We start from the raw sequence: 13,011 nt of genomic DNA, 5'->3' as shown, positions 1-13,011 counted from the left end.
CCTTGTTGGGTATTGCATTCAGCGATATCCAATGTTAGTAATTGAAATTGGTCACTCCCTGAAATTTCACCACATCCAGCTATTTAAATACTGTTAAATATGTAGGGATTATCAACGTACTGTTAAATATGTAGGGATTATCAACGTACTGTTAAATATGTAGGGATTATCAATGTAACTGTTAAATATGTAGGGATTATCAACGTACTGTTAAATATGTAGGGATTATCAATGTAACTGTTAAATATGTAGGGATTATCAATGTACTGTTAAATATGTAGGGATTATCATTGTACTGTTAAATATGTTGGGATTATCAACGTACTGTTAAATATGTAGGGATTATCAATGTAACTGTTAAATATGTAGGGATTATCAATGTACTGTTAAATATGTAGGGATTATCAATGTAACTGTTAAATATGTAGGAATAATCAATGTAACTGTTAAATATGTAGGGATTATCAATGTAACTGTTAAATATGTAGGGATTATCAACGTACTGTTAAATATGTAGGGATTATCAACGTACTGTTAAATATGTAGGGATTATCAATGTAACTGTTAAATATGTAGGGATTATCAATGTACTGTTAAATATGTAGGGATTATCAATGTAACTGTTAAATATGTAGGGATTATCAATGTACTGTTAAATATGTAGGGATTATCAATGTACTGTTAAATATGTAGGGATTATCAATGTACTGTTAAATATGTAGGGATTATCAATGTACTGTTAAATATGTAGGGATTATCAATGTAACTGTTAAATATGTAGGGATAATCAATGTAACTGTTAAATATGTAGGGATTATCAATGTAACTTAAATATGTAGGGATTATCAATGTAACTGTTAAATATGTAGGGATTATCATTGTACTGTTAAATATGTAGGGATTATCAATGTAACTGTTAAATATGTAGGGATTATCAATGTACTGTTAAATATGTAGGGATTATCAATGTAACTGTTAAATATGTAGGGATTATCAATGTACTGTTAAATATGTAGGGATTATCATTGTACTGTTAAATATGTAGGGATTATCAACGTACTGTTAAATATGTAGGGATTATCAATGTACTGTTAAATATGTAGGGATTATCAATGTACTGTTAAATATGTAGGGATTATCAATGTAACTGTTAAATATGTAGGGATTATCAATGTACTGTTAAATATGTAGGGATAATCAATGTAACTGTTAAATATGTAGGGATTATCAATGTAACTGTTAAATATGTAGGGATTATCAATGTACTGTTAAATATGTAGGGATTATCAATGTACTGTTAAATATGTAGGGATTATCAATGTACTGTTAAATATGTAGGGATTATCAATGTAACTGTTAAATATGTAGGGATTATCAATGTACTGTTAAATATGTAGGGATTATCAATGTAACTGTTAAATATGTAGGGATTATCAATGTACTGTTAAATATGTAGGGATTATCAATGTAACTGTTAAATATGTAGGGATTATCAACGTACTGTTAAATATGTAGGGATTATCAATGTAACTGTTAAATATGTAGGGATTATCAACGTACTGTTAAATATGTAGGGATTATCAATGTACTGTTAAATATGTAGGGATTATCAATGTAACTTAAATATGTAGGGATTATCAATGTACTGTTAAATATGTAGGGATTATCAATGTAACTTAAATATGTAGGGATTATCAATGTACTGTTAAATATGTAGGGATTATCAATGTACTGTTAAATATGTAGGGATTATCAATGTACTGTTAAATATGTAGGGATTATCAATGTACTGTTAAATATGTAGGGATTATCAATGTAACTGTTAAATATGTAGGGATTATCAATGTAACTGTTAAATATGTAGGGATTATCAACGTACTGTTAAATATGTAGGGATTATCAATGTACTGTTAAATATGTAGGGCTTATCAATGTACTGTTAAATATGTAGGGATTATCAATGTAACTGTTAAATATGTAGGGATTATCAATGTAACTGTTAAATATGTAGGGATTATCAACGTACTGTTAAATATGTAGGGATTATCAATGTACTGTTAAATATGTAGGGATTATCAATGTACTGTTAAATATGTAGGGATTATCATTGTACTGTTAAATATGTAGGGATTATCAATGTACTGTTAAATATGTAGGGATTATCAATGTAACTGTTAAATATGTAGGGATAATCAATGTACTGTTAAATATGTAGGGATTATCAATGTAACTGTTAAATATGTAGGGATTATCAATGTAACTGTTAAATATGTAGGGATAATCAATGTAACTGTTAAATATGTAGGGATTATCAATGTAACTGTTAAATATGTAGGGATTATCAATGTACTGTTAAATATGTAGGGATTATCAATGTAACTGTTAAATATGTAGGGATTATCAATGTAACTGTTAAATATGTAGGGATTATCATTGTACTGTTAAATATGTAGGGATTGTCATTGCAAGGCTCCAAATTAGCAATAGTCTCGTGTCAGTTTTTACAAAATGACTACCTAACAATACTGTTAAATATGTAGGGATTATCATTGCAGGGCTCCAAATTAGCCATAGTCTCGTGTCAGTTTTTACAAAGTGACTACCAAGTTCAAAAATTGGTTGTCACCCTTGACTACCACGAAATTCCTGGGATGCCAACCCACCGTATGCATGGAAGGCTTGCTGACAAGTTGGCGATGTAGCGTGAGCACTGGACTCTAAAGCTACATGTGTTTAGATACGGCATGTTTGATATTGCTTACTTTGTAGTCAATAACAGTGGCTTGGTAAAATAAACAAAATACATTTAGCTTATATGTGATGTTACAAACGCCGTAGCATCTACTCAAATGCAACACCCTATTGATTTCATGATGTTTCATTATCATTTGTATGTCTCACAGTTACAATCAAAATGATACAAAACTTAGGAAAATATACAGAATAAAATCATTCTCGCACCACTTATCGTGAGTGTAATAGTCATTTGTATTGTATGATACCTCAATTTACTGGAAGGATGAGTATTTAAAATTATTTCCGTCATTTATCGAAGCCCTTAGTGGAGGAGATGACCCAAGGGGGCATGACGGCTGAAAATGATGTCAGTGCCACTTCAGGCAGGGAAATCTTAGACATACAACTGTAATCAGAACAATGACTTCCTTATGTTTACAAATAGTAACAGATAAGATTTGGCAGGATGTGCTCATGGTCCATGACATTTCTCTCTGGGGTTGGGTCATAGCATATTATTTTTTAATTTAGGGGAAAATGAAATGGATGGTGACAGTGACAACAATGTGAAATCAGTTTGACAAGCAACCCACACACCTGAAATGAATGAGCCATAAGTCATTGACAAGCAACCCACACACCTGAAATGAATGAGCCATAAGTCATTTATATGTGTAACATGGAAAGTAATTTCGCTGTGTGACTAGCGATTTAATTAGTTAGCGTTTTGAAGTTTATTTCTGTGGAATGTACACAATGTAGGGGAGTATGTGATATTGTCAAATTACCATTAATATAGTGGTCAGTCTTGTGAGGTAAATGTACCCTCTGACCGTAGAACACAATCCACCATTCTTCCAAGACCATCAGACATACCACTAACTCCAGATTTGGAGCACTGATCTCTTTAAAACTAAAATGAAACACTCACACGATGGTAAAACTGCTGTGTACAAGACAGACAAGACATGTCAGTTAGAAATTTTATTATCAGAAAGTATTAGAGTGCAACAAAAAACAAGTCAACGGCAATTATGCTTGAGACGAAATAATCTGACTGAATGATCATGCTGCTTAATTTACTTCTTTTCTGTGTCTATTTGATACATTACTTGTCAATGACAACTTGTTGCTTTCATTATCACGTGTTTTCTTAATAGTTCTTATGTGTATATATCTCTTTTACGAAACCACTTGTTGTGCTAAGTCCACCACCACGCATTGAAACAAACAGAAGGACCACCATACCATGTATCTGAAAAATCAAACGGGACTTTATATAAGACTAGTATATGGCCATTGGAGAAACAAATCATAAACATAAATATGAATTTGAATAAAACAAGCCATGAAACAGAATCCCATCAAGTTGTGATCAACATTCTTTTGGATTACAATATTGACATTGCAATTGACAAGATTATGTACAATGTAGTGATATCATAAAAATCATTTCCTACACATTTCAGAATTGTTCACATTGGTTCCAAGCATTATACTCACTAGTGACACCACATTGACACACCCCAAATAATACTCCCACCAAATTTCAGTCAAATCTGCTCAGTAGTTCTGGCATTATAGATTTTTATGACGTAAAACTAACATTGATTTCATGGGATTATATATTGACCTGATGATGGCCAGTTAACAGAGAGAAAGCTAGTCAGAATTTTTGGAAACCCTGTGAGTTGAGTTTTGTTTTTTGAGACCATCCAGAGTTTATTGCTGTGTGTGTGTGTGTGTGTGTGTGTGTGTGTGTGTGTGTGTGTGTGTGTGTGTGCGCGCGCGCGTGTGTGTGTACAGGTGTGTGTGTGCGGGTGGGTGGGTGGGTGGGTGGGTGTGTGTGCACCCACCCACCCACCCCCACACACACATACACCCCCCCCCCCCACACACACACACACACACACACACACACATTATGACATACTACCGGGTACTGTGAATCTTGCTCTGCTATCAGATACGGACCAACACATAATAATGACAATAACAAAAGACAATTCCAAGCAAAGACAAAGTAATTTATACTTCCGTTATTATTTTTTCACAGGAAAGGGATCAAAACATAAATCAGGGATGGAGTGCAATGATCATTTGAGGCATGAAACAGCTGACACACCTACAGGAGATTATACGCCAACACCAACAGCATCAGTTTCTAATGTCAGTGATACAAGTAGTAGCAGTAGTAATAATGGGTCTAATATTCTAGGTTTGGGAAAACCATTACCAATACAAATGTTAGAGGTCAATTTTGAAGTTCTACATTCAGGGGCTGCAGTGTTGACAGGTGAGTCCAACCAAACCCCAACCCTGTTCTTATAGTGATACTACCCATTTCTATGTAAGTCTATAGGCTTAATCCAAAATATGTGAATAAATAGGGAACTAAGGTTGAAATTGGGTTACACTTTAAAAACGTGATGATTGTAGAACTTTACATGTAGTTTATAGGAATCTGTGTAATCACACATTTTTGAAATGCCATTATGTTATTGAGATGTATGTTATATGGAGTGAATACTGAGAAATGTTTATTTTGATGTGAGAACTTTTTAAACAATCAATATTGTTATCTACATGTACCATTATATAAAATGATTACACATAGGTATTATTTATTCTCATTTATTTTGTCACAGAAAGTATATTTTGGAATTGAATCTGCCAGTATACTGTTCATTATGTGAATTTATAGGAGCCAGATTTGGGTTATCTTCATAGCTTTTTAGTCGAATTATGGATTGGGTACCGTCTGTCTGTTTGTCCGTCCGTCCGTCCGTCCGTCCAGAGCCGTTTTTTCAAACTTGGTACAGGGGCATAATACAATGGCATACATATGCACGTCAATTTGTTTCGTGATACAATCCAATATGGCTGCCTAGAAGCCATTTTTTTTGCAAATTTTCCCTGTCTAAAGCCATAACTCAGACATGCTTGAACAGATCTCATTCAAAGTTGGTATTAGGACAGTGTTTTATGACATACATGTACATGTGCATATGTCCGGATGGGGACTTATGGATTGGGTTCTGTCTGTCCGTGCGTCTGTGTGTTGTGTGTCCGTCCGTCCGTCCGTCCAGAGCCGTTTCTTGGAGATGCCAGGACCAATTTTTTTCAAACTTGGTACAGGGGAAATATACTATGGCATACATATGCACGTCAATTTGTTTCATGATACGATCCAAAATGGCTGCTAGGCGGCCATATATATCGATTGGACCTTTTGCGATTTTCTATGTCCAAAGCCATAACTCAGACATGCTTGAACAGATCTCATTCAAAGTTGGTATTAGGACAGTGTTCTATGACATACATGTGCATATCCATTTTCGTTGTGATACGATCCAATATGGCTGCCTGGCAGCCATTTTGTTTGCAACTTTTCCATGTTCAAAGCCATAACTCAGACATGCTTGAACAGGTCTCCCCCCCCCCCCCCCCCCCCCATACCTGACCCATCTTTTATTGTTGAATGGTTTATTCCATCACGTCATCTTGAAGGCATGTCCCATGTCCAACGAGGAGACACAACATGAGTAGGCATGTTCCATGTCCAACGAGCAGACACAACATATCTAAGTCTGTTTGATTTTGGTTCACACAAGTGTTGTTGTGTGATCAGAGTAGTGATATCAAGAAAATGACAACATAAACTGCCAGTTCCTTAAAACCCAATCATAGCGGGGACTATGTCATTCTCAATGACTTGTTGAATCAAATATTTCAAGTGATTATGATATTTTAATAATGTCCTGGTGTTTACTATGCGAAGCATATGCATGTCACTAAATGTTTGCAACCTAGACCTGTATAGCAAAATTGCAGCCTTATTTGTGACAAACAAGCACATTTTGCCTGTCGTTTCCCAAAAGTTGATACATATGGACACTGTTTAAAACGCGAAAATTGTTTTTAACGGATGGCAAAATATTTCATCATGTGGGACACATTACTCATTTTTTGACAGTATTAGGTAAATTGACTGCAAACTAAATTCACAAGTGCAAGTCAAAACTACATGTACGGAAAGTACGGTACTTCCGGTGACCTTGCACTGTACAAGTACACGATTTCTTGTGTTAAAAGATCTTTCAATGATTTTCTATGCACACCCCTTGAATGTATGAACTGCTAAAGCTCTTTGATGATGAATATTAAACTTGTCCTATTTACGAAATCCATCTGTATTTACCAAAAACAATTGGCATAGACTTGCCAACATACAATTACATGACATGTGCTTCCACGTTTAAGCTTACTCCTCCCCCGATCGGGCCGGCCTTCTGGTACAGCGACTTTTTCCGAAGTCGAGCGTACTTGACTACTACGTGGTAGCGATATACCAATCGAGTCTAGGTTTTGTCTAGTGACAAATTTGTTTGTCAATGACGTCTGTCGACATAAATATTATTTAAACTATCGTGAACAATTCAAGACATTTTTATTGTGTTATTCTGAGTGAAATGAATGTCAACAGCAATTTACAGAGAGGCCGAGATACGTACATGTATATGTGGACAGTGGCATGTACGTCATGTCAGCAAAGATACGACTACCAAAAACTAACTAATTTGACAGAAGACATGTTTATGATGTGATACGATCCAATATGGCTGCCTGGCAGCCATTTTATTTGCAAATTTTCCATGTCCAAAGCCATAACTCGCTTGAACAGGTCCCCTCCCCCCCCATATCCGACCCATCCTTTATTGTTGAATGGTTTATTCCATCATGTCATCTTGAAGAGTAGGCATGTTCCATGTCCAACGAGCAGACACAACATATCTAAGTCTGTTTGATTTAGGTTCACAAGTGTTGTTGCGTGATCAGAGTAGTGATATCAAGAAAATGACAACATAAACTTCCAGTTCCTTAAAACCCAATCATAGTGGGGATTATGTCATTCTCAATGACTTGTTCACAATGCTTCACACCTGTTTCCAAATTCATGATTATAGTAATAATAACAATAATAATAATAATAATAATAATAATAATAATACAGTAGACTTATAATGTCATTCACTTAATGTCACTTCTTGATGTCATTCACTTCTTGATGTCATTCACTTCTTGATGTCACTTGTTGATGTCATTCACTTAATGTCACTCACTTCTTGATGTCACTCACTTCTTGATGTCATTCACTTCTTGATGTCATTCACTTCTTAATGTCACTGACTTCTTGGGTATTGGGTATTTATTTGGGATTTTAATTTATAAAACAATTATATCATGGCTTCCTACTTGAAAATTTAATGTGAAACAATATATATGATATTACCAAATCCTTGGTTGTAACTTAATTAATTGTAAAAGATTAATAAATGTTTAAAATGTTTGTTGTATGTAAAATAGCAAATATTTTACACACTTTTTAGCTCCCGTATGGCTGCTGATGTCGTGGTGCTGTCTGTCTGTCAGTCTGTCTGTGTGTGTGTGTGTCTGTGCAGAAATTTTGTTCCACCAATATCAGTAAAATTATATTAATGAATGTTTGTAACTCATGCATCCATAAGGGCTTTATCAAATTTGATGAAACTTGCCACAGGTATTGACTATGCACAGAGATATGATCATTCTTAATGAAATTAAGTGCTGTCAATTAATTGCTCATTTGCATAATTAACGAACTTTGGCAATTAGGCCCTATACCAAGAAAAACTTTCTGTTATCAAACATACGGTTATCATGGGGGGGGGGGGGGAGGGGGGGGGGTTTCGAAACTACATGCTGTTATCACTAGCTATCCACGTGATTAGTTACTTATTAACAGACACATGAGATGTTAGAAAAGGTTTTGCATCGATATCACTGACCGCCATTACGGTGAAGCCGTTCATGGGCAAAGCAATTAGACCACCGTCTACAGATTTGGCTGAAATTTAATGGGGATGCATCTGGGGGTGTATAGATGAAGAAATATTAAGCATATGATGATCTCACGAGTGAGACGCAACTTAGGTGTAAAAATGTGAATTTTGGTCAAAACCTTATCTCAAAAAGCACTTGGCCAATGAGACTGGAACTTGGCGAGATGTTTCTAGAAGTGTTCTGCAGATTTTGTTCCAAACACATTGACACAACTGGCCCTAATAACCAAGACCATGCCCTTAGCAACTACCAAGTGGCAGTATATTTTGGTTAAATAAGATCATCTGGTAGGCAAGTGAGTAAACATTCAAAAAATGTATGCAAATATCCCTAGCAACAATGATCACACCCATAGCAACAACCAAGTGAGGATGTTTGTTATGTCTCATGTTTGTTCAAGGTTTGAATGCCTTAATGCAGCATCAGGTCTCATGTTTGTGCAATCTTTGAATGCCTTATATATCATAGACAAATAGGTACAAATTACAGTCCAACTGTAGTAATAGACAGACAGTTTTTGCAATGGATGTAGACACTGAAAAGCACATTTATGCAGAAACAATGTACAAGCTGAGCTGAAATTTATATACTCCTTGTATTATGTTATATTACAGGTGCACGGGATAGCCAAGGAGGGGCTGTCATGGAAATTTATACCAATAATCTAATCTGGAAACATTTAGAATGTTGCAGTGAAGAAATTACAAAAGTCTTCATGTATTATTGGGGTATACCCAGGTAAGACACTATCTAACACAAAATTCAGAATGTACAAATTCTGTAAATTCCATACAAAATTTACCAGATGTAAACTGAATGCCTCCCGTAAGGGCAAATTGCACCTTAAAAGGGAAAGCCATGTGGCCAAACTTTATAGGACAGGTGTGCATTATTGTGGTTGATATATGTAGGAAATTATGTAAACTTTGAAGCATGTGTAGTCAAGATACAGCCTAAAATCATTAATGTATGACAAAATATGATGTATTATAGGGTATGACGTGTCATGACGTAGACGGTTTGGCAATCAACCATCCTAAGGGGTAACAAGAACAACTATAGACACCAGTTTGTTAGTAGTACAGATTGATTCATCGTCAGGAGTTTGACTATATCATTCATGCATTTCCACTCATTAATTGATATCATTTGACAGTCCTGACTTATCAATTGATGGTCCTGACTTATCAATTGACGAGTTCAACTTTTAATGTACATTTGTACATGTAAATTAGGCGCCATAGATGTGCGTTTTATGTAAAAAAAACATGTGATTTTTGTTAAAAAAACATAAACTCCAATGTAAGAATGCTTTATGTATATAATTGTATAATTTGTATCAAAATGTCACAAATGACAGGATTTCTGATTGTATGGTGTGATCATGAATGTGTAATCAATCCGATAGACAGTCTATGATTCCATGTAGCCTGTAGGTTAACATTGTAATGTACAGTTGATAGACAGTCTATGATTCCATGTAGCCTGTAGGTTGACATTGTAATGTACAGTTGATAGACAGTCTGTGATTCCATGTAGTCTGTAGGTTGACATATAAGGTACAGTTGATAGACAGTCTATGATTCCATGTAGCCTGTAGGTTAACATTGTAATGTACAGTTGATAGACAGTCTGTGATTCCATGTAGTCTGTAGGTTGACATATAAGGTACAGTTGATAGACAGTCTATGATTCCATGTAGCCTGTAGGTTAACATTGTAACATACAGTTGATAGGCAGTCTGTGATTCCATGTAGCCTGTAGGTTGACATTGTAATGTACAGTTGATAGACAGTCTGTGATTCCATGTAGCCTGTAGGTTAACATTGAAATGTACAGTTGATAGACAGTCTGTGATTCCATGTAGCCTGTAGGTTGACATTGTAACATACATTTGATAGACAGTCTGTGATTCCATGTAGCCTGTAGGTTAACATTGAAATGTACAGTTGATAGACAGTCTGTGATTCCATGTAGCCTGTAGGTTGACATTGTAATGTACAGTTGATAGACAGTCTGTGATTCCATGTAGCCTGTAGGTTAACATTGAAATGTACAGTTGATAGACAGTCTATGATTCCATCTAGCCTGTAGGTTAACATTGTAATGTACAGTTGATAGACAGTCTGTGATTCCATGTAGCCTGTAGGTTAACATTGTAATGTACAGTTGATAGACAGTCTGTGATTCCATGTATAGCCTGTAGGTTAACATTGAAATGTACAGTTGATAGACAGTCTGTGATTCCATGTAGTCTGTAGGTTGACATTGTAATGTACAGTTGATAGACAGTCTGTGATTCCATGTAGTATGTAGGTTAACATTGTAATGTACAGTTGATAGACAGTCTATGATTCCATGTAGCCTGTAGGTTAACATTGTAATGTACAGTTGATAGACAGTCTATGATTCCATGTAGCCTGTAGGTTAACATTGTAATGTACAGTTGATAGACAGTCTATGATTCCATGTAGCCTGTAGGTTAACATTGTAATGTACAGTTGATAGACAGTCTGTGATTCCATGTAGCCTGTAGGTTAACATTGTAATGTACAGTTGATAGACAGTCTGTGATTCCATGTAGTCTGTAGGTTGACATTGTATTGTACAGTTGATAGACAGTCTGTGATTCCATGTAGTATGTAGGTTAACATTGTAATGTACAGTTGATAGACAGTCTATGATTCCATGTAGCCTGTAGGTTAACATTGTAATGTACAGTTGATAGACAGTCTATGATTCCATGTAGCCTGTAGGTTAACATTGTAACATACAGTTGATAGACAGTCTGTGATTCCATGTAGTCTGTAGGTTGACATATAAGGTACAGTTGATAGACAGTCTATGATTCCATGTAGTCTGTAGGTTAACATTGTAACATACAGTTGATAGACAGTCTGTGATTCCATGTAGCCTGTAGGTTAACATTGTAATGTACAGTTGATAGACAGTCTATGATTCCATGTAGCCTGTAGGTTGACATTGTAATGTACAGTTGATAGACAGTCTATGATTCCATGTAGCCTGTAGGTTAACATTGTAACATACAGTTGATAGACAGTCTGTGATTCCATGTAGTCTGTAGGTTGACATATAAGGTACAGTTGATAGACAGTCTATGATTCCATGTAGTCTGTAGGTTAACATTGTAACATACAGTTGATAGACAGTCTGTGATTCCATGTAGCCTGTAGGTTAACATTGTAATGTACAGTTGATAGACAGTCTATGATTCCATGTAGCCTGTAGGTTAACATTGTAATGTACAGTTGATAGACAGTCTATGATTCCATGTAGCCTGTAGGTTGACATTGAAATGTACAGTTGATAGACAGTCTGTGATTCCATGTAGCCTGTAGGTTAACATTGTAATGTACAGTTGATAGACAGTCTATGATTCCATGTAGCCTGTAGGTTAACATTGTAATGTACAGTTGATAGACAGTCTGTGATTCCATGTAGCCTGTAGGTTGACATTGTAATGTACAGTTGATAGAGACAGTGTGTGATTCCATGTAGTCTGTAGGTTGACATTGTAATGTACAGTTGATAGACAGTCTGTGGAAGAGCTAAACAACAGAACCATCTTTACATGTTACAAAAAAACCACAGCAGAGCTATTCTGACCGATATGTTGCTTGTTTTAGTTCAAAATAGAAATATCACAGCAAAGAGTTAAAATTTCTAAGACAAAACTTTCTTTTTACAGAGTAGAAAATTAATTTGCAAAACAAGATTTTTAATTTAACTCTCCAATACAACCAGCCAAGCCCAATAGCTACTGCTCAGAGTTGACTTGACATGCAGCTCTGTTGGCAGTAATAAAAACTCTTCAAAAACCAAGTTTGTCTATTCAACTTACATAACCCCACATCTGGACAGAAAGTTGAACAAAGGAAGACTTCTTATACCTAGGTGCATGGTGCATGGATTGTTAATAGTGAGACCGATATTATAACAAGGATGGTAAAAAGCATTGACAGCCTGCAATAGGTTAGAAAAGATATGGAAATTTAAGATTATCTGAACATCACAAATGAAGATTTTTCAGAGCAGTAGATGACTCAGTCATAATTTATAGTGCAGAAACATGGACAAACACCAAAAGTATGCAGGAATGATTGGATGGATGCTAATACACGACCACTATGCAAAGCACTCAACATTTCATTGTCACAACGTATGACAAATAAAGACTTGTATTAAGGGAAACACCTAAGATCTCAGAGACAATCAGTCTTAGGTGGGTCCAATTTGCCGGTCATTGTTAAAGAAGCAAAGAAGTGGTCGAGGATCTGGTTACTTGGCAACCAAAGCATGGAAGGAGAAAGCCAGGAAGACCGAAGCTGACATACTCGACACTATTTCAATTATTGCTGAACTTGAAAAAGT

At 35.6% G+C, this 13,011-nt stretch overlaps 1 protein-coding gene across 2 annotated transcripts in view; it reads left to right on the top strand.

The window, feature by feature from the left end:
- The window catches only part of LOC144437321 (puratrophin-1-like), a 148,123-nt gene that overhangs the window by 63,870 nt on the left and 71,242 nt on the right, over nucleotides 1–13,011 (top strand). For both annotated transcript variants that reach the window (XM_078126244.1, XM_078126243.1), the window contains exons 4-5: nucleotides 4,793–5,032; nucleotides 9,234–9,357. In XM_078126244.1, the coding sequence (XP_077982370.1) occupies nucleotides 4,793–5,032; nucleotides 9,234–9,357 (364 nt within the window). The remainder of the gene's footprint in view (nucleotides 1–4,792; nucleotides 5,033–9,233; nucleotides 9,358–13,011) is intronic.

The sequence above is a fragment of the Glandiceps talaboti genome, chromosome 7 (genome assembly GCF_964340395.1).
Source record: "Glandiceps talaboti chromosome 7, keGlaTala1.1, whole genome shotgun sequence".
Taxonomy (NCBI): Eukaryota; Metazoa; Hemichordata; class Enteropneusta; family Spengelidae; genus Glandiceps; species Glandiceps talaboti.
Note: the sequence above shows the minus strand (reverse complement) of the source record. Positions and strands in the feature narration are given on the sequence as shown.